This window comes from Gavia stellata, chromosome 14 (assembly GCF_030936135.1).
Source record: "Gavia stellata isolate bGavSte3 chromosome 14, bGavSte3.hap2, whole genome shotgun sequence".
Classification (NCBI taxonomy): domain Eukaryota; kingdom Metazoa; phylum Chordata; class Aves; order Gaviiformes; family Gaviidae; genus Gavia; species Gavia stellata.
This window is the reverse complement of record NC_082607.1, coordinates 9,940,083-9,965,538: the sequence shown is the minus strand read 5'-3', so window position 1 is coordinate 9,965,538 and position 25,456 is coordinate 9,940,083. Positions and strand designations below refer to the sequence as shown.

Here is a 25,456-nt window from a genome sequence, read left to right as displayed (position 1 = left end):
CGCCTGGTCTGTAGGGTCCTGCCTGGTCTTGTGGGGCGGCTGAGCTTTGGGGACGCCTGGCCCCAGACCTGCAAATGGGAGAGCAGCTCATGAGTGTCCTGTTGATTCCCATTAATTTGCAAAGCTTGGCAAATTTTCAGAAGCACGTAGTGTTATCCTGAAATAAGACCAGTGTTTCGAATGATTAACCAAATTCAATTAAGCATTTAAAGAGCATGAGACTAACTAATGGGTTCCTTTTCTCCATCTACCTGTTGGGTTTTTTTTGGACGCCTATTTTTCAGATGATCTCTTTCTTTTTCATGAGATTCCCGTGCAGATTCCTGTCCTGGATGCAGGAGCAAGAGGCACTCCACATGCGGTGAGGCTGGCAGCACGCGGCGCTGGGGGTGGCAGGGTTTGCCACCCCACGCCCCAAATCCCCCGTGGCCGGGGGACCCGGGCAGCAGTGCCCAGCCACTCTGGCCCCCAGCGTGGGCTCTCTGCCGAGTGACTTTTGTCTTTCCCACGGGTAATCTGGTGGGCTTCTCCCGCGATGGCTGCAGTGCTTCTGCTGGTGCTCTCACGGCACTGAGACTGGTGAGGTTTCTTTCAGGACTGTGCGAGCAGTGAAGCAAAGTTTCAAGAGAGCGATGAAGAGGGAACTGCTTCAGACATCTGAGTTAATCCATGCTGGATTCCTGCAGCATGGAAAAGAGACATTTTGAATGCAAAACTGTCTGGGGCAGGAGGTATATTTTCCCCAGCCAAGAGTAAGAGCTTTGTGGACAGTCAGAAGCACAGCAGAGCGTGTGCTCAGTGAAAGGCTGTGCAGAAATTGCCTGCCCAGAGGCTTGCGTGGGACCCAGGCACCGTTTACATTAGTAAAATGGGCCTTAGTTGCACATAGGCTCTGTGCTGTCCTCCATGAGAGAGATGCTGGGATGTCATGCTGCTGCTGGGATGCAGTCCTGGGAAACACGGTGTGAAAGGTACCCGTCTTGCATTTCTGAAGTGCTACAGGGAAAAGCTTTCATCTCAGTTTTGCTTTCTGAACATATTAAAAGCTCACCTGTCATGCATCTAGGACAGAGGAATGACCTCTGCTCGGTGGGGCTGGTCCTTTGGGTGAGAGAAGCCAGAGGCAGCCTAAGAGAGGCGACTGCCTTCGCTGCTGCAGCCCAATGGACCATCCAGGTCTGCTACAGACCCTGGATTTTTATTCTCTTTTTACCATGTACCAGAGTATGGCAAAAAAGGAAAGAAATTTTGTTTTCAGTTCTGTGATTTTTTTAAAGCTGCTGGTGTATGAGAAGATATCACCGTACAAAGATTTTCTGCAACATTTCAGAAAAATATTAAAACAAGATTAAAATATGGCCATCCCCAAACAGGTCTTGCCTGGGGATGTTACCCCCTCACGTGACAACTGCCTTCCCAAACTCCCAGCACCAGCTTCACTTCAACGCAGGAGATGCTCAGCTGCTATTAAAGCAAACCCCTGGCTCACAGTTTGCTGCAAAGGGCTTGAAAACATTCCTTAATGCATCCCAGAGACTCAGGAGCCAAAGGCACAGGACAGAAACCCTTTGGCTATGATTGTTTGTGGGAGAGCAATATTGATTTCTTGGCTTATATCTCACGCGTCACAGGCAATACGGGGCTGTTTGGATGCTTATTGAGTGGTGCAGCAATTTACCCCGTGGTGTTACGTGGTGCTGAGCTTTTGATCCTCATTTTGGATTCATTTTCTCAGGCTGCAACTTTTGCTGTCTTCAGCGAGAGACCTTGTACTGGTCTCATTTTTAACTCAGGGAGCATGCTACGTGAATAGTTCATCCTGGCAAAACCATTCAGCTGAGGGGTAAAGTTTGCTGCCGATGGGGAATCATTTGACGTTCCTCTTCTGAGGGTGGAGAGCCCAAACACGCCGTCCTGCAAGGGTGTTATCGCCAGAGGCACGTGCCATCCAGGCATCACAGGGCTGCTGGAAGGGTTTCATAAACACTGTCCGTGGCATGGCCAGGTGTCAACAGCCTTTAGGTCAAGATTCAAAACAAGGCAAAGCTGATGTATCCGAATTTGCTTCCTCTTTTATTATGACCCTTTCGGTGTTCAAGGAACGTGTGGACGAGGCATTGTGGGACATGGTTTAGTGGGCATGGGGGTGTTAGTTGATGGTTGGACTTGATGATCTTACAGGTCTTTTCCAACCTTAGTGATTCTGTGTGATTCACATACAGAGTCATGGGTTTGCTTTTGGTGTAAAGTTCAATTTTCACGACTGCAATGCTAAGTGCCTGACTCTTGCCTATGAAATCTGAAGTCTAGGGCTGGGCAGCTGAGATGACATTTTCCTACTTCAGAAGTTTGTGGTTTTCTCACATTTTTTTGAGTTCTGTTTTCTGGACTTGTAACATGGACAAAAGTACTGCCATAGCCAACATAATGGCGTTCTCCTAATAGTTTTTACTTGTGACTCCAGGGATTTTGGAGAAGTTCATCTTGCTTCCCAGAAATGTAAGTCAGAGCAAAACCAGGCCCCAGATTCTTCCAGCCTTTGGCTGTGGCTGAGGTGTGATTTATGGAGAGGGCTTTCCTGCCTTTCCAGAGGGATGCTGCTCTTCCTTCCATGGGGCGAGATTCCTGCTCTGGACGTCATAGCAGCCGGCTTGCTCTCATCTCGCCAGCGGCACATTTCCAGAGAGAGCACGACTCTCTCATCAGCTCCTCTAGCAAAACCAGCTTTGAGCTGAGTGGAGCCAGTGTGGGAGGCCGTATTTCTTCGGAGCTGTACGGATGAGCTGCTCATACATAAAGATGCTGAAGGTTGCAGCTGTTAAAGCTGTGGCCTGTCCAGGAGGATTTCTTGCTCCATTAGGAAATTAGAGGCTGTGCTTGGACCAGAGCAGCACAGTGCTTTGTTTCTTCCCATAGCTTATTACCAGGCACAAATAACTCAACCCCTCGTTTCCCTCTCTGTGAAACATGCACATTGGTGGTTACCTGCACCATATGAGTATCAGATTGCTGAATTAACGAGTAGTCCATTAGTAACACAGTTTGAAATTGTCAGGCTAAATTAAGCACAAGATGTTGGTTATTTTATATATTATATATATGTAAATTTTATAATCTTCTATTTTTCCTGCAGGAAAAAACCAAAGTGGTTGAACCCTTGGACTATGAGAACGTGATCCTTCAACGCAAAGTTCAGATCTACAGTGATCCCCTCCGGGACCTGCTGATATTTCCGATCGAAGATGTATCTGTGAGTTTGCACTGGCTGTTTCTCATGTTTGAGGCTCACTCATCTCCAGTCCTGCTTACCTTGGAAAATTTCCACCGTTAACCACATGTTGATTTTGGCTATGTTACTGATACATAAAACCGAAATGACCCGCTGGCGATTTGGCCCCACCACATTTATTTAAAGCAAGTATCAAGCCCTGAAGACCCAGTTTGCACTGAAACTGTGTTCTCCTTTTCCCTGCAGATCTCAGTCATCGGTCGACAGAGAAGGACTGTCCAGTCTACAGTGCCAGAAGATGCTCTGAAGAAAGCTCAGAGCCTCTTCGTCAAAGAGGTAGGGGCATGCAACACCTGCCTTAGCACCTTCTTCCTTCGGCAAGGTGCTCTGCTATAGCTCCTGGTCTGCGAGGTTGCAGATCACTTAGTTTTTCCCGTCTGGGAAGCACCGGTCACAGGCTGGCTGGCTGCACGAGGCTGTTCTCCTCGTGCCTTTTGTGCAGGGCTTCTTTCCAGGGGGTTTTGTAGGCAGACAAGCTGCCTGAGCTGCAGGGTGCGGGCATGCAGCAGGGCAGGGGGTGGACTACACAGCCCCTGCGGAGCATCCTGAGTGCCACGGGTTTGTTCTGTAAAGTGCCGCTCTCGAGGCCCATTCCCTCCAAGGGCAGTGAAACTAAATGCCAAACGGTGGTCGATGTCGAGTTACAGGCACTGCTTTTCTGAGGGCATAAAATTGGTGCTTTCTGAAAAACAGTCCCCTCCCAAATAACTACTCCTTTTTTAAAGCCTTGGAGCGATGTAAATACAAAATCAGCAGCTGTGTGGCAGGCCAGATGCTATGTGATTTTTGCCTCTGTGCTGAAAAAGTTCCTTATGCAATTCTGTATTGCAACGCAAAACAAGCGAAGCAGCTTGTTCAGACACTTTCCACTCACGCTTACCTCACCCAGCAGTCTGTAACCTTTCAAACTTGTGCATGGTTTTGTTTTGCTCGGTGTAGCTTTCAAAAAGCTGTATTGTTTTCCTTTCAGTGCATTAAAACCTACAGCTCAGACTGGCACGTGGTAAACTACAAGTATGAGGAATACTCAGGAGACTTTCGGATGTTGCCATGGTAAGTGTCGCGCTCCCATGGAATACTAATGCATGGTCACAGGACTGGGGTTTGATCAGGCTTAGGAGAAACAGTCTGCCCTTTTTCCTGATGCCTGTCCCACAAGCAGCCTCCCCTCCAGAGGTATGTCATTCTGAAGGTTAGAGAGCCAGAGGTTTGTGTTATCACGCCATTGTCACTCAGCTGTGTCAGGGAGATGCTGACAATATTGCCAGCATGGGTCGTCACTTATGGTTGGACTTGATGATCTTACAGGTCTTTTCCAACCTTAACGATTCTATGATTCACACCCTATCCACCAGCATGCAAACAGCCCCCTCCATCTGGGATGAGGACAGACTACAGTCTGGGCACGCGGCAGGATAAATAGCGTTGGCGGTGTCTGCTCATCCTGAATCAGGAGCCTCGTTGTCCCCCTGGGCTGGTGTTCTCTGCGTGCTAGACACGGTGTTCCCATGCTGAGCAGACCCTCTTTGTGCCCCCTGTCAGTGGGATGTTGTTTTACAACTTCCATCCAGTGGTGTAGTATCGCTGTTAATGCTGGCAGTGCTGGAGAGTTATGTGCTCTGAAATGCCGGGCTGTGCCAGTGATTCCAGCCCCAAAGCTGATCAGGTTTTTCAGCCAGGCGTACACATCTTGGATTTCTGCTGGATGGTTATTTTCTCAGTGGTGGTGCCTGCTCTGCTCTCGCTCCCCGTGCTCCGTGCACGTCTGGACCGCTGTTCAGGCTGCCCGTGTGCTGGCAGCTTCTTAAATGCTTTTTCTTGTTAATTGTCTGAAGTGGGTCTGTTCTGAGGATCTCGCAGGGAAGTGAAGCAGCAATGGGGCAACAGTGTTGATCAAGTCATATTAAAATGTGTTAATAATCTTGCAGTCTGATCTTGCTTCTTTTTTAGCAAGATGGAAGATAGACTGGCCCGCTGCATCTCTGTGTTGCATAAATGCAAGTGAGCAAAAGCTCTGCAGAATCAGACAGCTAACAAGGAGGAAGCTAATTATGTACTGCTTATGCTTAATTTCCATGAAATGCACTCAGAATTTAGCTTTCTGCAGCTGTAAGGGGCTGTAGGTCTCTTGAAATCTACCTTCTGCAGGAGGACAGTTCGGCTGTGCTCTGTAGTCTGCAGTTTGGCTGTTGGTTCTGGATCCAGCATCTGCTTGCTGGCTTGGAGGGCCTTCGTTTCCCAGTCATTAAAAATGAAAATGTGTTGTGATTTCAGCAAATCCTTTAGGCCAGACAAGATTCCAAGCCATGTGTTTGAAATTGATGAAGACTTTGAAAAGGATGAGGTAAGATTTTTTTTTTTTACATATTCCGCTCTAAGATCTGTTAAAAAGCAGATTTCACAAGGCAAAGTCAGAATTCAGTTCCCAGGAATGGTTTTCTGGTGAGGTGCTTCGTACTGTGAAGATGGGACCAAAACTGAGACAGTGATTTACTTCCAAGTATGACAAGATAATCTCTTGGAGCCAAGGGTCTCCTAAATTATCTGGAAGATTAGCCGTAATATTTCTCATGGCTTTTTCACTTGAAACGCTGCAGCAGCAGAAGAGAAAAAAAGGAAGCCAAACAATTACTAGGTAAAATTCTTTGTGTCTAGAATTAAAAGTGGGCAATTTGGTTTTCAGCTACACTGTGATTTCGAGGTCCTCCTCTTCAAAAGTGTTGTGCTCTAGCACATAATTCAAAATTAACTCACAATTCTCAATCAGTCACTTCTACCCAACATATGCACAGTGTGTCGGTCCCATTCTGGGTATAACCGTGCAAATGTTCAGAGGCATTTGCTTCCTCGGGAAGTTGGCATGTTTGTGCTCACCTGGTTGCAGGGAAGACTTGCAGCCCTGGAACTCTTCCATGGGGTGGGCTGGGGGCTCTGACAGTTGGGGCATCTCAAACCTGGTGGTCATTTTGGATGACGCAGATGCCATGTTTCCCCGTGCTTATTGCGTTTGCTACAAAAGGGAGGGGTAGCATTTTTGTGTCTCAAGTGCCATGTGAAGCTTAATTCGCGCACGTGACATGAAGAAGTTTTAGTTTATGGTGGGAAGAGTTTCGCTCAGCTGTTTACAGTCTGCATGGCACCAAGATGCTGCTGCTGTGGAACTTACAGAGGAAAACAACGTTTCTTTCTTGCAGAGGTGAAGATTTGAAGGGGCTGTTTCATGCACATTTCTCACAATTGCTCTGTATGTCCCAGCATACCTCAGGTTTGGACTGGGATGGCTTTTTCCTAAATGGAAATGTGTTTTCAAGTTTGGCCTTAATTTTTTTTGGCTGTGTTGTTGGTTTGCATTACATTGTTAACTTGAGCTGTTACCTCTTTAATAATATCTAATTTGGGCTGGAGACAGAGCTGTGCAGTGTGTTATCAGCATGCCTCTGAAAAAGCAAAAGGACAAAAATAAGCTATCAAAACTTGATGGAGATCTTTTTTCTTCTGGTCAGTGTCCCAAATACTCAAACAAGTGAAGTTACGGATGTTGGTTGTGGAAGAGTATTCCCGGTGCTTTGGCAGATATTTTGGCATTTATCTCTTTTGGCATGGCCATAGCTAAAGGATTCTGTTACAGTTTCCTGATGGAGTTATTGGAATTATGTAATGGAAATTCAAGTAAAAGAAATCGCTTGATGAAAAAAAGGTGACCCATTATAAAGGAGAAATCATGGGTTGTTTTACCCAAGGAAATAAAGCAGTAGACAATTTACTTTGTCATTGGAAGTTTGACAAGAAAAGAGTGAAAACCTGCCATTTGGGATGCAGGGGACGATATAAACCAGTCCCTTGATAGCTCATCAGCAGACAGTCCAGGTCCACCTCCGCTGCTGAGTCACTGGAAGTCCCCGGGCGAGTTTTTTTCACCAGTTTGGGATCTCATTTCCCTCCCTCCCCAGTGGAGGTCACAGTTAGGTATGGATGGAGGGCCGTTCTCCCTTTCTGGGACCACAGGACAGGAGCAAAGATGGAAATCCCAGCTGGTATGCCAAGAACAGCCTGGCTGAGTCACTTGAAACTTTTTGTTTTGATAAATGTGAAAGCAGTCAGTACATTTCAGCTATTATGGTTTGGTGGTTTTTGCCTAAATTTAAAATGGAGAGTGGATTTATGCAAAAGGAAATGACAAAATAAATCTGGAAATCTGCATTTGCAACTTTCTAAACCATTTTGAAAATTTCCTTCTTCCCCAGGTTTTTGAAATACTGCCTAAGAACCAATACTCATTTCCTTATTGCAAAATTGCTGTGCAGCTCTGTCAGCGTAGGTGTAATCTTTCGTGTTTAAAGGTGACCCAAACTAGCCTGTTTTGCCTCTTTCTTGGGAAGAGATAACCCTGAAATTGTTTGTGGTAACACTACATGTAGCTGTACATGTTACACGTACATTCTACATGTCACTGTATTGCTGTAGTTAAAACTGTATTGCTTTCCAGGGTGGACATATCCCTTGTGTCCAAGGGGAACTTTGCATGGGAGGAAGTTCACCTGACCTCTTCTTTTTCTGAGCTTTTGCTCTCTTTCAGGATTCCTCGTCCCTGTGCTCCCAGAAGGGTGGTGTGATAAAGCAAGGCTGGCTGCACAAAGCAAATGTAAATAGCACAATCACTGTTACCATGAAGGTGAGTTTGATCCAGCGTTACGTTAATCGTGAACAAGGCACGAGGTTAAGTTCAGACCACATCTCTAAAGCTAGCAGGAGTGCAACGGGTGGATTTGGGTGTGGATGGGCATCCATCTCTCTTGTAGAGTAGCCCAAGACGGACTGGAAAACCCAGTCTGGTAACAGCTTTTGACCCTTCCCGCCCCAGAATATAAGACCAATGCGCTTCAAATCGTGACAGGCAAGCTGAACAAAAAGGCGAAGCGTGTTCTAGTAAACCAAGATTGTTTTCTGAATGAGCAGCTGAGGCCCAGAAGAGGAAGGCAATTTAAATAACTGAAACAGCTGCCCTGCAAAGAAGACTTTCTGAATTGATAGTTTCCTTGCTGGTAGGAAATATGTATGGAGGCCAGCTTTAAATTGAAATGACAACTCTTTGCTTTAAAAGCAGGGGTGATATCACTGAGGAGATGGAGCATTACTGACCTAGAAGCAACAGCTGCATTGTCTCCTGTTCTCCGCTGTACGTAATCCGGCGTGACATTGCTTAGAATTTGCAATGGAGGTTTTTAATAGTTCCACCGCAGGTTTTTGCTGTGGCAATGAGCCCGTCTTTTGTTCCACCGTGCAGCTGCCTTGTTACAGCATAGAGAGAATATTAGAGAGTTATGCTCAACTGTGCAGCTGAAGGATGGCTGCAGTGAGACTGCTTTATATTAGTAAATCTCAAAAAACTCAGTTGTTCTGAGGCTCGATTCAATGAGTTATGCTTTCATGAGAAGTGGAACAGGACAGTTCATAGGGCTGATTTTAATTTGAGTTTTAAAATGACTACTCATCAGCTTGAAGGCAATAGAATAGGGTTTTCTGATCCTTTGCTTATCCAAGCAGCAAGGTTGAAGTAATTTCTGCTCCTGTAACTTCTGGAGGAGGTGTTACACATGCTCAAAACAGTTAGTTGGGTCCATTCTTGACTGAGTGTCTCATGGTTGGCCTCGGTGCCCAGCACCTCACACCCACCTTTCAGAGATGTTGTCTGAACTACCCTGGCTTCAGTTTAATTAATAAGATCCACAGAGTATCTTGTGAAACTCAGAAATCAAAGTACCAAAAATCAGCTGAGCTAGTCCTGGTCACTTCTGTGTCTTACAAAACATCTCCTAAGGCATGTGCGAGAAATCTGAGGACTTTGAACATCTTCAGCCTTATCACCACTTTGAGAGGCTGCTGTGCTATTGCAAAAGTGGACATGCCCATCTTTTGAGTGCTGGTTCTTTGCTGTGACGTGCCCAGCCATTGGTACCTCACTCTGTTGCTAAGCATGGGCAGAGTGTATTTTGTGGAGAGCCAGCCCACGAGCAAACTGTAATTAGGCCACGGCTGCCAACCTTTATTTCAGAGTAACCCTTCCTTTGCAGAGAACTTCCCTGGTTTGGCCCAGCTCTCTCGCTGTCTGTTCTGCAGCGTGGCAGCGTGCTGCATTACAACCGTGGCGACAGGATTTTCTCTCTTTCTTTCATCTCTGCCCAAATGGACTTCCCCACGCCTCTAGCTGTCCCTCTGCAATTGCAGTGCTCACCAACAGTGTCTGTAGCCTGATCAGAGGGGATGTTCCCTCTGCTCCTAGATTTGTAGTATTCATTTCAAATGATCATAGTCTTCTGACAATTATTTCTGACAGCAGAGCTTACAAGGGGGGAAGATCATAGGAATAGTGTTTGCTTCTTGCTTCTGCATTTCCTTTTGAACAGAATTCAGAAGATGCAAATGGTTTAGCATGAAATCCCATACCCATGAGGGATATCAACCCTGTAATATCTAGAGAGAGATCTATCATGGCTTTCTGTAGCATCTGCTGCCAAAGTTTCCGAGACTGATGCAGTGAAGTGCTAAATCAGTGTTTAAGCTGGCTTAATGCTTAGCATACTTAGCTTTCCATGTATTTTTATGCTTTGTTGAACTAAAGGTTTAGTTAAATCTTATAAAACTTAAAGCTCAACAACACTTGGAGCATCTCTGCAGCTCACCTAAATGATGCCAGAAGTTACCTTTCAGAGGGCTTAGGTTACCGTTCAGAGCACAATGCTCCCTTCCAGTTCTGTGCAAGTGAGTGGTTTTATTGAACATGTGCTAGTGTCAGTAATGATGGGAGCAGGAAATTACGGGTAGTCTCCCATCCGGGATGAAAAATGTTGTGTTTATTCATAGATCTTCTGGATATGCAGAACAGTGGAAATACTCACAATGCCGCTTCCCCCGGCTTCCTTCATGATTCTCCTAACACAGATATCTAGCAACTGTGAAATGTACCCTGCTCCTTACAGACCTGACAGCATATGGTGCTACCATAATTGCTGCCAAAATGTTCTCCTGCATCACAGTCCAGTGCCTTTTGGCTGACAAACATGAAGGAAGATGTTCTGAGATACTGGAGAGCTTTTTTTCGTAAAAATCGGTAGCTCAAACATAGGAACACTTCTTCCAAACTTACTGCTTTTTGAGGTGAGAATTGAACACTTAAGCCAAAGCCAGTTCATGAAAATAGGTTTGTATAAAAAAAAACCCCGAAAAACCACAAAAAAACAAGCAGTTGAATCGATTACAGTGTCCCTTGGCTTGCATTTGAGTGCTAGGAATTTCCACATGTCTGTTCCAAAGTCTTCCGGTGAATTGCTTTGTAATTCTAACTGAGGTCTTTATCAAAAAGGCTCTGGAAATACCTGCTCTAGGGTGGGATGAATCTTCAAGCGATGTGCTGATCTGAATTTACCGTGCAGCATTGCTTTGTAAAGATAAATGAGACTGGAGCCAGCTGAGAGACGAGCTGGAAGCCCTGGGGCTTTTCTTTAGATGGGCAAACTTATAATAACAACAAAGACATTAAAATTAAAGCAGATGATGAAATCTTTCTTTATAAAAACAAGTCAACCTCAAAGGGGTGAATCTGCAACACTCTAGGGTCATCAGTGTTTCATGTTACAGTATTTTCTCAATAGCAGGAAGGCAGATACTGAAACTGTGGCTGTGGTTTGTGATATATAGCAGAGTGGATACTTGCATGAGCAAGACTTTGTACTTTTGCAGGTATTCAAGAGGAGGTATTTTTACTTGTCACAACTCACAGATGGCTCCTATATTCTTAATTCCTACAAAGATGAGAAAATTTCAAAAGAATCCAAAGGCTGTATTTTCTTGGACGCTTGCAATGACGTTGTTCAGGTAGGTGTGCTTTCTGCATGGCTGTGCATGAGCTTATGCATCGCTAGTTCCGAGACAGACATGCTCTCTCGAGCTTTGTGCCATCGAGGGGTGAAGGCATGGATTTACAAACTAACCTAGAGCTGGTTTGCTCTGTCAGCTAATCTGATTAAAAGGCAGGCAAGGCATTTCATAAGGGTGCCATGCTTTTGGCCAGGAAGACAGCAAGTGGAAGAACTGCTGTCAGAGTAAAATGGAAGCATTTCATCATCACCTCACCTGCTGTCTCCCTGATCTGTCCATCTCCTTTACTTGGTTATCGTAGGTCAGGTGCCTTCCAAGACACCCTGAGGGTTGAAGCCAGTAAGTAATTCGTGTGACTTAGTCTTGGGCACCTTCCTCCTCTGTTTGCTGCTCACACCAGCTCCTTGTATCTTAAGTTACATCCCAATAAGTCCATGCAAACATGCAGCCCTTTGGGACTTATGACCTGCAAAGGGCATGTAAGGTATTCGGAGCAGGTATTTGTTCAGGGCTTAAACCTGGGTTTGCTTTGTTATGCTGCGAGTGAAGTGCAGCAGTGAATTGCTGCTGTGCCTTCCGCCGTTGCTGTCTCTGCAGAAGCTTCAAGCACCGAGTGTGGTGGAGCTGGTACAGGGCAGCTTAAATTACTCCGGCGGTTTGCTTCAGCATGGATGAGTCAGAGCTGTGCGTTTCCGTTTCTCTTTCTGAGCACAGTAAAAGCAGTAGTGCACAGGCCTCAGTGATGTACAGGATGTACTTTCCAGGTTTCATCAGATTTGCCTTGGCTTCAGGTTGGAAAATGCTGTTTAAAGGCCAGCAGAGCTCAGGAAAGTTGCGTTGAACCACTTGCTTTTAAGATAGATGCCTCGAAGTGTCCTGGAGTGCAACATTACTTACTGTGTCAGACAAATCCAGTTCCTGGCTTCTCTGGGTAAATATTAAAGGTCTGACGACACAAGAAGGAGCTTGCTCCTGCTCCTCTGTGCAATGTCTGTGGTTCAGTCTGGCTTTCTTCCACTTTCAGAGTAGCTGGCAACCATGGAGCTGCGTGCGGCTTGATCGCAGCTGTGAAGCCCTTTGTGATTACTGCAGGAGAGGTGCTGTGTCAAGGAGGGTGCTTGCATGGTATCTCATGGTATTTCGGTTCAGGGTGCTTTCACAGAGAGGAGCCTTACGGCAGGTACCGGTGCTGAGTTGTCGAGGAAAATGCAATGCAAATCTTTCTCTTTCTTATTTGTTTGTTCAGTGTCCTAAGATGCGCCGCTATGCATTTGAACTGAAGACAATAGACAAGTACAGCCACTATCTCGCAGCTGAAACTGAGCAGGAGATGGAAGAATGGCTGGTAACTCTGAGAAAGATCATTCAGAGCAATACTGAGAGTTTGGTGCAAGAGAAGAAAGATACTGTGGAATCTGTGCAAGGTCGGTTTGTAAATAAACACCTACCTTCACCCTTCTCCAGCAGGATGCGAGCAGTGTGCCTGGAGAACTGTATACTTTTCTTTCTGGATTAATAGCAAGAATTGTGGCTGACACATGATTATCATGCAAAAAGGGCTTAGCATAATGTAGACAATAGACTGAGGAATAAAAGTGGAGGGAAACATGACCCTTCCTCTGGATGGGAAATCCATGGCAAAGTTTCAAGACTCCTGGAAAATTGGCTCTGTGCTGAAGTTCTGCTTTGGAAAGACCTAGCAGGCTGTAATAGTACACTCTGGTACTAGTAATGTATGGAAAAATCTTACTCCTGAGGAATGGAAAAGTCTCTGTAAACTGTTTCTGTGCTATTGTAAGCAAATATTGCAGGATGCTTTCTGGCAGAGTGGTGCTCCTGCAGTTGTTTTGAACATCTGTTTTTTGTGTCCTTGCAGATGATGAATCAAGCACGCAGGGAAAATCAGAGAACATCCTGGAGAGCCTGGAGAGAAGCATGCATCCAGAGCTGATGAAGGTATTGTTTGCAGAGATCGCTTTCCCAGCCCATAGCTAGTTCTCTCCACCATGTCTATAAAAGGGGTTTTCCACTTTCTGTGTCTTCAGCTCTGGGGGAGCTGGGCAGGCACCAAGTGCTGGTGGGGTCTCTGTTATCTCACCTGTCTGTCTCACGGATGGAGCTCCATGGTTTGAGGCTGCGTGCTCCTCACCTGTAAGTGTGGGGCCCTTAAGGAAGAACCAGGCTTAGAGCGAAGGAAGGGCTGTTGTGGTCAGTACTGCTCGTTCCTGCTCAGCTGGGGTGCCCGTCCTGGCCCTGGGAGCGGAGGGGCAGTTGGGTGGCAGCTGCCTCCTACTTACGATCCAGAGTGTGGTTACCTACTTCTGTCTGATTTCTCATTTGGCAGAGCCACATCGCGTTACTGTCATTGCACCATGTTGGTGGCTACAGCTAAGAAGCCTTGCATCGTCTCATGTATCACAAAGGGAATCTGAAAAATATTTATTTTGTTTTGCTTCCATTCTTTCCAAATAATGAATGTTTGCCTCTGTGTGGCCAGGCAGTAATATCAATGCTTTCCTTTGTCCTAGTACGGAAGAGAAACAGATCAGCTGAACAAACTGAGCAGAAATGATGGTAGACAAAACCTCTTTTCTTTCGACCCAGAAGTACAGGTAAATGCCCCCATGCTTGCAATCGCGAGGTTTTGCTCTCTGTAAGAGCTCCCTTGGTGTTGTGCCTCCCCTGTTCCCTTGCATGGCCGCAGCGTTCGCCTACAGAGGCAGCGTGTTTGTCCGTGGATTGAAGAATAAAAGTGCAGCCCATGTCCCTGTTAGAGAGAGCTGAACAAGTTGTCAATGCTCAGGTGATAACTCAAATAAAGGGAGGACGCGCAGCAGCCCCACACATGGCCTCCCTCCAGCTTTGCTGGCTTCTGTGTGATGCATCTCGATGTTGCTGGATTTCAAAGTCATCATCTGGGCTGCTGGGAGGTTCTCATGGTTGCAGAAGCAGTACTGCAAGGACACCTGCAATGCTGCGTGGGCTCAGCATGTCTGGAGTAGGGAGCAGTGATGTTAAAGACCATGATAGGGGTTTACAAGGAGAGCCTCAGTCTTCAGGGAGCTTTCAAATGTAGGGGACATACAAACAGAAAAAACACCCCATGCTGTTCTCATGCACTGGAGTAGGGGTTCATTGGCTATTGGCTTGTTTTCTTCTTGGCTTTGATGACTTTGCTGAGCTCTCTGCCAAGGTCCAGGTGTGGGATTTCAGTGGAATGAGCTGCAATTGTTAACACAGTTTTAGATAATTGTTCCAAGTTATTTCATAGTTTCTCGTTCTCCTTCTGGCATGCTTTGGCTTGTTCACACCTGTGAAAAAGAACACTCTGGTTTAACAAGGAAATGTAATTAGTCTTTAAAAGGTTTAGTTGTACAAAATGAGCTTTTCTCTTGGCACTTCTTTAAGGTCTTTAACAGGAAGAAGATAAGCATCCAGGAGGCTTCTTTTTTTAAGTGAAGCTTTGAGAAGTTTCCTGTATTCTAGTCAGGTAATAAAAATGGAAATATTATTCAGTGTGGAGCATCTAAGATATCTTTTTTTTACATAACTAAATGGTTAGACTGAATTCACTGCCCTTACTCTATACCCAGAGCTCTTCATTCTGGTGTGGGTCAGTCAGATCAGCTATAACACTGGGCATTCAAAATCACTGCCCTAGTCAGTGCTGGTGTGTACGTGCACGCTTGTATGCCTGGTGCTAAGGAAACTGGGAGCAGGAACATAGACCTGCAACGTACTTTCCTCATTGAAAGGAAATGGGGGAAACAATGGGAAGAGTTTCCCAGAATCAGATTAACAATTGCAGCCTATTTTGCAGAAATTACTCGATCGTGAGATATCAGTGCCCTAAGTTTGGCATGCAGTTTTCAGCAGGATTTGAGGGGGAAGAACGAATAAGACTGTGCCAGATTGTCACTGAAAGATGTGCTGGTATTTAGGGGTGTTTGGTAGCTCTGTGTCCGCAGTGCCCAGTACAATGGGTATAGTGAAGGCTGAGGGTCTTTATCTGGCTGATGGTATTTTGGTCGTGTACATGTCTGCTCTCCGAGAAGGGTGGATGTCGAGGCATAGACCAGGCATGGGTGTTCTGGGCTAGGAAGGAGGTGATTATAATCAAGACTGTTTGGATTTCCCAGCCAGCTCTGCAGAAGCCTTTGCTGTTTCTAACCATGCCGGTTATTGCGGTGCATCTAGAAATGCCTTCCAGTTCGAGATGTTGTTCACAATCCCAACGGCATGTGCCTTCTCTCTATTTCAGGCACAGGGACCATCTCTTAAACTAGTTGAATCTTCAAAGTGGAAGATACTTTTCTGAGTGTAACGACGGCTTATGTTCCGCTTTCTTCCCCAAGCTCTAAATGGTATTTGGGAAGATCCCCAGGGTTACAGCAAAGCAGGAAGGAACTGAAATCATACTGAGGTTTAGTTTTTTGTGCTCTACAAACCAGATAGCTAAAAATCGATACATCCCCATGAATTCATGTCTTGAATACATTTGTGTTACATCACCAAATGGCACTCATTTGTGAATATCTTGTACCTTTTGTACCACTAAAAAAAAATTGGTTAAGATAGCATTGGCTGTAGTGTGATCCCTTGACATTATTCAGAGGTTTATTTTCTTTTTTAATGAGACCAGATTTGTTTGTTTGCTGTCTAGAGGCTAGACTTCTCGGGGATCGAGCCAGACGTGAAGCCTTTTGAGGAAAAGTGCAGCAGGCGCTTTGTGGTGTGCTGCCAGGACTTCTCCCTCAACCTCCTCGCTCAGGTCAGTGACAGGTTGGAAGGAGGACACACCAATGTAAGGGGAGCTCTGGCGTGTCCTGCTTTGTCTTCTTTCTCCTCACCAGCAAGAAAAACCTTCTGCAGATTAATCTGGATGGGTAAAAACATCCTATTTTGCCATGAGCTCTGATGGGACCTGGGCAGGCGGTGGCTGCTGGCCCCAGATCATTGCAGAATTTGTCTGCCTTGGTATTTTGGTGTTCCAGAAATATGTTTGGGGAGGGGGTCCGTCCTGACATGCCTCAGCCTGTCAGGAACTGGGATTACTGGGAAACCAGTGGTTCAGAGGCATAGGGAATGGGGACTGTGTGTCTGCCACATTCTGGGGTCCCTGTGAAAGTCATGTTGGTAAATGATTAAGCTCCATCTGCAAACCACTCACTGCTGTGTTTTATTTCATTTCCCCCAATGGCAAGGGATTTCCCTGTTCTGAAACCTTCTTCTGACTCCCAGCCTAACTGTATTCACAGCCACTTTATTATATGCATTTGTCATTGTGCCAAAGTTGTGCCTTAGCCTAAAATATCTCTTCCTTGTATTTTCTGAGCCTCTGATGTCTGTAGACAGCTATTACATCTCTCCTCAGCCTTTGTTCTGCCAGGCTGAACAGACCAGGCTCCTGCAGTCTTCCTCCCAAAACATAATCCCTATTATCATGTCCTGCATTTGCTCTGGCTGGAGTCAAGCCTTTATGCAAGGGTGCCAGAGCAGCAGATAGCATCGCAGGGGAGGCAGTGGCACTGGCACTGACCAATTTCTGCTGATGGCACTTTGTCTGATGCCTGTTAGAATTGCAAAAGCTTTTTTGGGATGGTTTCATGTTGGCAGCTCACAGCTAGTGCACCAGGCTGATTCTCCTCAGTAACTCCCAGCAGATGAATGCGTCACTGATAACAGAGATCCTTGTTAATCGTCTTTAATCAGGCCCAGAGTCAGACCTAATCAGCACATTTTTAGTATTGATGTAATGCCTCCAAGTTATGCTGTAATGTCTCGGACACACTACAGTCTTATCTTCAGGCCTTCGCTTTTATCTTTACATGGACGCATGCCTGCTAAGATCTTTGAATTAAAAATAGATGGAATTGTTGCCACTTGCCTTGTGCTGTCAAGGTCAATAGCTACAAACGAGTTGGCAGATTTTGCACGTGCAGTTCCTCAGCAGTGTTAGCCTTGTATTTGAGCTCTCCTGGCTGGAGAGCTAACTTTGCTCCTGTGCCACCCGGTGTGTAGCAGCTGAGGAACATTTTGAGTGTCTTGCAGAGCGGATTGACTTTGGAAAGTGAAGTGGTCTTTAGCATGTGAACATAAACACTCTTAAGTTGATTTCTTTCTCATTACAAAGGATAAACAGCTCTAACTGGTGGATTGGGGTCATCTTTTCTTCCTAACTGCATAGTTTCTCATTTATATAAAAACCCCTATGGATTCCATTCTTTATATTTCATTGATGGTTTTGAAGTAGCTTTATTCAAATTGACTAGATCAAAATGCAAGAAGATGCAAGAAAAAAATGGTTTTATGTATTTATAAAGCAAATAAACATGGATTGTCTGTAAGAATTCTGTAAAATGCTGGTGTACAAAACTAAAGGAACAAACAGATGCAGAAGGCAAACCTAGCAGGGAAGGCAATGCATGTGAATGCTCCTGAGCCTGTACCATGCATTTTTTTGACACATATATTCAATCACATTTCCAGGTTGAGCCCTTTTTCCTAAGCTTGGCGTTATTTGACCTGAAAAATAATTGCAAGATTTCAGCTGACTTCCACGTGGACTTGAACCCTCCATCTGTCCGTGACATGCTGCTGGATAACTCTGCATCCGGAACGGAGGGCACCAAGGGACATTCACCGGGCGAGAGCCTTGTGCACGGAGTCCCTGAATCTTGCCTGCGCTACATAAAACGGGTGAAGAACTGACTTCCTCCTCTCGTTCTGTATCTCTGTTGAGGCTGTAGCTGTTCCGTAGCATTGTGGTGTGTTATTACCCACTGTGCGGAGAAGCAGAAGTCAGCTTTTCTCTTGAGCTGTGGGGTTTGGTCCGTGTCTCAAGCCAATTGCCACTTCAGGCTCACTGGCAGCGATAGAAAAAGCACCAGGTAGAGTTTTTCAAGATCTGACCATGCTCAAGCCTTGTGAGCCCCGATGGCCCATCCACAGCAGCAACCAGAGCTGGGTCTGTGTGGGTTGTGGGAGGGGACAGCAAGATGATCGGGGCCAAACCCAACGGTGCAGGTAGGGTGTCCTGCTCTCTGACAGCCTACTGTCTATCTATTGCAGGGCGTTTTCTCTGTGACTGACCCACACATGGAGATTTTCCTGGTGGCCCGTGTGGAGAAGGTGCTGCAGGGCAGCATTACGCACTGTGCGGAGCCGTACATGAAAAACTCGGACCCGGGGAAGGTATTGGATGGGGCCATGAGAGCATTTGCTTAGTGATGCTGTTTGCTGCTGCAGGGAGTAGTGTGGTCTGAAACATGGGTTGTTTCTGCTGCTCTTTAGCTGCTTTCTGGCAAATACTGGTCTTCATCCATTCTGCTACTTGCCCTGTTCCCAGGCTGGCATCAGCTGGGCTGTCCTGGAAGAACTGGCTCCTTCTCCTGGAAGGAGGCAGAAGACTTTTAGAAAGATCCAACCAGTTGGGTCAGGGGGATCTTCCCCTGTTAATCTTCAACAAGGCGAAGTCTGGTCTGGCAACAAAAAAGTGGGACATTTCATCCCCAGGGAAAGGGGCTGTACTGCTACACGGTGCTGCACACAGTGTCTTGGACTGTTCCCAGCTCACACCACCTGGGAACAGCGATGTTTTAGTAGCAGCAAAACATGGGCTTCACTGTTTATTCTGCTTGCCCTGCCTCTCTCTTGCTCCATGCAGAGTGCCATGATCATATGGGGGAACTTTATGCAAAGGGTGGTCAGGGAGGGGCCCTGGTGCTGCCGGCATCAGCCTCTGCACGGCAGGCGGAGGTGATGCTGCCTTGCTCAGCCAGTCAAAATCAGTCCCTGGAAAATCCATGTATGGAACACCTGCTATGTGACGGCATTCCCTCGGCCCACTTCATAAGTCTGTATAGGATGAGCCAATTACAGTCAGCTTGGGAAAATAAACTGCTAATACCCTTTGGAAAATAAAATACTAATACCCTGACAGTTTAATGCAGAATCAAGAGGAGTTTTAATATGACTGTGCCCACAACATGTTTGCTATTGCTTTGCAAAAGTAATAAATGTGCATGCTATGAAGTGACAGGGATGTCTATCGGCTGCTTCAGCGACTGTTGCGCCGCGTGCCTGGGGGGCTGCGCGTTGTGGAGTACGGAGAGTTTCCTCTCCTTGGAGAGTGCAGGACTCTCTACTCCTTTTCCAGTGCAGCGTGGAAGCCGTAGCACATGCTAACTTCTCTTGTGTTCTGCAGACTGCCCAGAAGGTCCATAAGGTGGCCAAGCAGGTGTGCAGCCGTCTGGGGCAGTACAGGATGCCCTTCGGCTGGGCTGCCAGGTTAGTCACCTCGGACGGCGCTTTGGCCACGGCGGGAGCTGCTGCTGCGAGTTATCTGGGACATGATGTGGCCGAGTGGGCAAAGGGCCAAATGAGTGCGGTCAGTGAAGTTGCAGCCAAGGGCGGAATCTGTCTCTGATTCCCAAGATGGAATGGGGATTGGCCTGAAATGCTCTATCTAGAATTAGAAACAAAATATTAAAAAGTAAACAGTGCTGGGAAGACAGTAACCTTCCTGCTGACCTGTAGCTACTGCTATCAGGGCAGAACATTCCTGGGGATGAATTACCCCATCCCCTGCTACCGCGGGAATCAGTGCAGAAATTCCCTCCTGGCACCAGCCGTTGCCAGGGACAGGATGAGAGTGGAGGACCTCCTGGCCTGGCAATGGCAATCAGTTGGGGTTTGTCTCCCATCTTAGACTCTGCTTTAATTAATGTTCTTGGGAATGACTGAAGATAGTGGTCCCGTTCCCTCCCTGTTCTTTTACTGTGACTGATAAAGTACGTCAGTGCTACCTCCCTTAAATCTCACGTCAGAGGAACGCCTAAAGGCAAGTTCATCCCTCTGCCACTGCCTCTTATTGCAAAATTGCTGTTTGGTGCTGACAAAAGGGATAGTAATGACGTGGGAACACCAGATGACTGTCACAGTGGGCTGGGATTTGGTGGTCTACAGCTGGCAATGTGTATTCTTAGAATAGAGTAGACTAGAGTAGAATAGATAGAATAGAATAGAATAGAGATGGATTTTCCTGTGACACTGGCTGCTCAGCTTCAAGATGGTATTTCTGGGATGTAGCTTGCTCCTGGAAGCCAGCACACAGCCTGCACAGTGCCTCAGCCCTCTTTCAAGTGGTTCCTCAACCCAGTGCTGGGCTCTGTGTGTGCGTTGGCTTTGACAGGCTTCAGATTTGTTCCTGCTGGGTAAAGAGCTGCAGGAGTTGAGTGGCCAACAGCCTGGTGTGGGGAGCTGTGTTGCTCTGCATCCCTGGAACAGTTTCCTTGTGGGTTTCAGAGGAAGCTGTTTGCACAGAAAGGGAGTACGGATGCTTTAATGTTCCTGCTGTACACGGACACCCTTTATAGTCAAGGGCAAAGATGTCGGTATTCATCTAGGGCAGAGTCCAATCTCCTGCTCTGGGTTCAGGAGGAAGCTGATGTATGTCCTGAGACTGGTCGTCATTGCGCACTCCTTTACTAGGGGGATTTCCATGCTCTGACCCCCTGTGCAGCTAGGAAGATACTTTACCAGTTGGTGTTAGTAGAAGGGGATTGAAGGGTGTTTGTGACTGTGGGTCAGGCTCGGAGCTGGGCTGGGTGTGTGCTTCTCAGCTGGATGGAGAGAAGGGAAATGGGTAATCTCCCATGCAATTTTATGTGACACAATGGATTGCAGTCCGTGTAGGGTCTAAGCACCACATGAGGATGGGAAGGGTGATCGGGAGGTCTGGCGGTGTTCAGAGCAGTCACAGGCCAGTGAACCTCTCATCCGATAAACTGCCCTTCAGCCTGACGTGTCAAAGACCTCAGTGTCTGCATATTTACCAACATTTAGGCAACGTGTCTCTTCTTTTCTGCAGGCCAGTTTTCAAAGACTCCCAGGGCACTCTCGATGCTGAAGGAAAGTTCTCGCCTCTGTATAAGCAAGACAGCGGCAAACTCTCGAATGAAGATATGCTGAAGCTTTTAGCAGAGTATAAGAAGTAAGTGTAAGAGACTGGTGCAGAGGCTGAGCAGGCATTTTAATATACATTTTTAAACAGTTAAGCGTAAGCATGAGATGACAATTTCTGAAATACTCAGAGGGTAAAAAAAAGCCCTGCTGATGTGTTCAGCACCCGAGTTTTCAAGGTTCACACTCTTGTTCCTTTCTCCCTAATGCAGACCAGAGAAGACAAAACTACAGATCATTCCAGCCCAGTTGAATATCATCATCAAAGATCTCCCGCTAGACTTCACAAGTAAGGATCTTGGATCTTAAAATAAATGCTGATGGCTCTAGCCTGGGGAGTTAATGCTTCTATGGGGAGTTTTGCTGTTTCATTAAGAGTATCTCGGGGCTGCAGTGAGAAATGAGTAATTCAGCACAACCACTGCTTGTAAGTCATTCTGATGGATTCTGTGGAGGGATGTGGTCCAAGTGCAGATGCACCTGGGGGATGCATCTGCTTTGCAGTTTGGCCATCACATCCTAAACCTAAAGGAAGCCACCTGCCTGCTTTGCTGTTGTTATTACACCGATCTCATATAATATTTTTGATCCATAACACCAGAGGTCTTCACAAACATGGTCAGTGTGATTCTTCAAGGCAAAGAAAGGACTTGCGATGTATTCAGTGTCACCCCATGGGCCTTTGGCAGCTTGTGTCATGGATTCTGTAGTCTGGTTCCCTGTCCAAAAGACTTTGCTAGTGGACTTAATTTTTTTTGTTCTTTGCAAAGGCCATCACTTGAGATGAACTCTCCTTCATGGAGGCTGTGAGTCTCAGTGAATTAGTTAAGGCTTGTGCATTGGTATTTGAAGGCAACATAAGCATCAAACATCTTTCTGAAGCAGAGAGTGGAAAAGGACTGATGCAGTGGGACTGACGCACTTTGAGACACCAGTCTGAAGTCATCATCTCAGTAGCCTGTCTGCTTCAGTCAGGTGATGTTTGCATGTAACAGTAACTTAACGGGTCAAATTCCTGGAAGTCTCAAGGTGCAGGTCCTGGGCAGAGCAGCCATCCCTGCCCAGACAGGAGTAGTTCACAAGACCCTTTGACTTTGCCCAGAGCAACAGGAGAGTGCCACTTCTGCAGTCCCCGCTGGCAAGGAGAGCAGAGCCCCACGCAGTGCCTGTGCACCCGTCTTTTTTCAGTATTGCTAATGCAGTTGGGGACCACAGACATTGCATGATCAAGGGGAAGATTTTCCCTTAATCACTTCTGTGGGAGTGGGCTAAGTCCTGCTGCCTGGTCAACACACACAACCTTCTGCCTTGAAGAGAACTGGGTGCTTGGGAGCAATGGCAGTGTTTCAGACCCACGAATTTCCTTTCCCATGTTTGCGGGGTGTGTGCTTATCCAACCTTTCCTTCTCTTCTAGATTGTGTGACAGCTTCTTATATTCCTATAAAGCCTTTTGAGAAGAGCTGTGAGGACATTGCAGTTGAAGTGGAGGAGCTTGTCCCAGAAGTTGCAAAATACTGTTATCCCTTCACTGTCTACAAAAACCACCTCTACGTCTACCCCTTGCATTTGAAGTATGAGAACCAGAAGGTGTTTGCAAAGGTGAGCAACCTGGAGAGCAGGCTGCAGCCAGACTCGACGTGGTCTGGGATGATGCTGCTGACTTGTAGCAATGGCTCATCCTCCTGTTCTCCCCATTTCAGGCAAGGAATATTGCTGTCTGCGTTGAGTTCAGGGATTCAGATGAAGCCGATGCCAGGCCGTTAAAGGTAAGTACCTGTTTCCTCGGTGCTGTGTACTGTATGCCAGCCAGGCTGAGCAGGACAATAGGAAAGCACTGAGTTTCCATGCTGTTTTAATTTGGCCAGCTAATTTAGAGTGGCAGCAACCCTGAATCCAGCTTTTCATTTGTGTTTCCAGTGTATATATGGCAAACCCGGAGGTCATCTCCTGACCACAAACGCGTATGCTGCCGTGCTGCATCACAACCAGAGTCCAGAGTTCTACGATGAGGTAAAAATGAAATAGTGGGAAATAACAGATTTTCCTGGATGCTACAAAGCCAAGTAGCCTTTCAGGATACCTCTTTTTCCAGGGCTGGGTGAAATACGGGTAAAAATAGACACCAGCCCTTTGCCTCAGTGGAAGGGCTCAGCAAAGCCAGAGACTTTGTCAATTTTTAATGCCAGTTTGTTTCCTGCTGTCTTTACTATCAGGCTTTGTGCACTCCAATCACACACCCCCATTAATAAGTAATGTGCAAATGTGATGAAAATGTTAGCCAGGAGTTATTTAAGATGGGTAGGAATGCGTCTTGTGTAACTGCATAGAGCATAGCATTTGTGAAATAAAATAGATCTTAAAATATTACTCCACAATTAAAAATACAGTCTTATCTATCATGATATCATTTTAGATTAAAATTGAGCTTCCAATTCACCTCCATCAAAAGCATCATTTGCTTTTCACCTTCTATCATGTCAGCTGTGAAATTAATACAAAGGCAACATCGAAAAAACAGGACACCGTTGAAACTCAAGGTATGTTCACTGCTTAAATTACTTCTGTTGGTGTGTAAGAGTCCCAGATAAAATGAATGTAGGGACATGAAAAAATATTTGATTAAAATACTAGCCTATCTGAATTTTCTTTTCTGAAAGCAACCTAATACAAATCATAGGTCTAAACTGGAATAAACCACAATGGTTTTAGTGTATACTAAAGCTCAAATTTTTGCTGCAGACTGACAGCTATTTCTGCATGTTCTTGACTTGACTTGCATGAATGGGCTATTGTCAGTCAAGTCACCAACAAAAACTTGGTGCGAGATCAGGGCCTCAGGGGCTGATCCTGCCAACACTAGGCACGTGTAAGAGACTGAGCGCAGCCAGGTCCCACTAGCTGGGATGCCTCTCCGTTCAGCTGGTCCTCAGGCGACTGAAGAACCCTCGTCATGGTACACAAGGCTCGCACACTATTTCTGCCCCTCAAACCCACTCCTGATCTTGGTTGAGCTGTGCCTGAATTTCGTTCGTTGAGTCACCGCGTAAAACGTGCTTTAACAAGGCTGACGTGGTCAATCTCAGCCTCATCGAAGCCGCTTGCACAACTGCAAGTTGGATTTTCTCAGGGTGAGACACAGCTCTTTTTGGAGCTTGAGCTAAACAGGTTATCGCTGTGTGTCTGCTAACTCTGGTCCCCTGGTTGCCTCTGCAGTGGGATATGCCTGGGCCCCGTTGCTGAAGGATGGACGGATTGTCAGCCTGGAGCGGCATTTGCCGGTCTCATCCAACCTTCCACCTGGCTACCTGGGTCTGGGAGGCGCAGAGTCACAAAGGGTAGGAAGGCCGTTTAAAATGGGCTTAAACATAAAGAGGAAAGCTGAGGTTTTGTTACCGCTGTAAGTCCTGGGCTTGTGTTGGTGCTCTGCTCAGCTGGAAAGATCCCTACTGCAGGGCAGCCCCCAAAGCTTAAGGTTCTTAGAGGTGGGAGACAGGACACTTTTAATTCCACTTTCCATAGTTATGTAGGTTGCAGAGAATATTTTTGCAGCAGGCTGGACTGGGCTGTTGCACATGGTGCAGAGCAGGAGAGTGGGTACACGGTCTGTGTGCACACTCTCGCAGGGACCCCTCTGCCCTGCCATGGCTGCAGTCACGTCACTGGTGTTTGTGCGGGGCGGGTGAACCCGTTCTTCCACCACAACCCGTACCTTCTGACCAGGTGTCTGTCTGCACAGAGCCACCTTCTCATCGCAGTCTGAAACCAAGTACTTGAATGTTGTCTGTTCACAGCAGCCCAGCATGGATGCGAAGTGGGTGGATGGAGCAAAGCCACTGTTTAAAATCAGAATCCATCTGGACTCGACTATTTACACCCAGGTAAGTCATCCACCTCGTTCTTAAAGACTTCCAACACAAATGCAGAGGAATCGATTGCTGTATCTTTCCTACTGTTATGCTATAGGTGCTGTGGGAAAGAGGTACCTGTGTTTGCAGAGCAGCACTGAGATACTTCTCTAGCAGCAGGTCTGGGATTACTTGCAGGGATCTGCTCCTTTGTCCAGATGTGATGAGACAGTTGTGTGAGTGAATGAGCCTAGGGAGAGGCTGGTGTCTTCTTGGCCAATTGCACTGTAACTGGCAGGAACACAGAAACGTTTGAGCAAATGAGCTACTTCGATGATGGAAAAGAGAGAAGAACTGGTGGAAATGGGAGGTTTCCCCAAATATTAGACTGTTCATTGAGTTAAAAAAAAAAAAAAAAAATGTTTTCTGACAACAGCAGACCCAAGAAAACAAGAGTCCTGATTTCCCTTTGCAACCAGTTCA

General features: G+C 46.4%; 1 protein-coding gene across 3 annotated transcripts in view; it reads left to right on the top strand.

The window, feature by feature from the left end:
* DOCK11 (dedicator of cytokinesis 11) overlaps window positions 1-25,456 on the top strand; it is an 84,534-nt gene that overhangs the window by 16,705 nt on the left and 42,373 nt on the right. For all 3 annotated transcript variants that reach the window (XM_059824483.1, XM_059824482.1, XM_059824481.1), the window contains exons 2-22: window positions 3,134-3,250; window positions 3,476-3,565; window positions 4,260-4,342; window positions 5,564-5,633; window positions 7,866-7,961; window positions 11,027-11,161; window positions 12,411-12,588; window positions 13,041-13,120; window positions 13,693-13,776; window positions 15,828-15,968; window positions 17,654-17,863; window positions 18,236-18,358; window positions 19,371-19,453; window positions 21,036-21,158; window positions 21,340-21,416; window positions 22,543-22,727; window positions 22,829-22,894; window positions 23,046-23,138; window positions 23,542-23,665; window positions 24,342-24,463; window positions 24,920-25,006. In XM_059824483.1, the coding sequence (XP_059680466.1) occupies window positions 3,134-3,250; window positions 3,476-3,565; window positions 4,260-4,342; window positions 5,564-5,633; window positions 7,866-7,961; window positions 11,027-11,161; window positions 12,411-12,588; window positions 13,041-13,120; window positions 13,693-13,776; window positions 15,828-15,968; window positions 17,654-17,863; window positions 18,236-18,358; window positions 19,371-19,453; window positions 21,036-21,158; window positions 21,340-21,416; window positions 22,543-22,727; window positions 22,829-22,894; window positions 23,046-23,138; window positions 23,542-23,665; window positions 24,342-24,463; window positions 24,920-25,006 (2,367 nt within the window). The remainder of the gene's footprint in view (window positions 1-3,133; window positions 3,251-3,475; window positions 3,566-4,259; window positions 4,343-5,563; window positions 5,634-7,865; window positions 7,962-11,026; window positions 11,162-12,410; window positions 12,589-13,040; window positions 13,121-13,692; window positions 13,777-15,827; window positions 15,969-17,653; window positions 17,864-18,235; window positions 18,359-19,370; window positions 19,454-21,035; window positions 21,159-21,339; window positions 21,417-22,542; window positions 22,728-22,828; window positions 22,895-23,045; window positions 23,139-23,541; window positions 23,666-24,341; window positions 24,464-24,919; window positions 25,007-25,456) is intronic.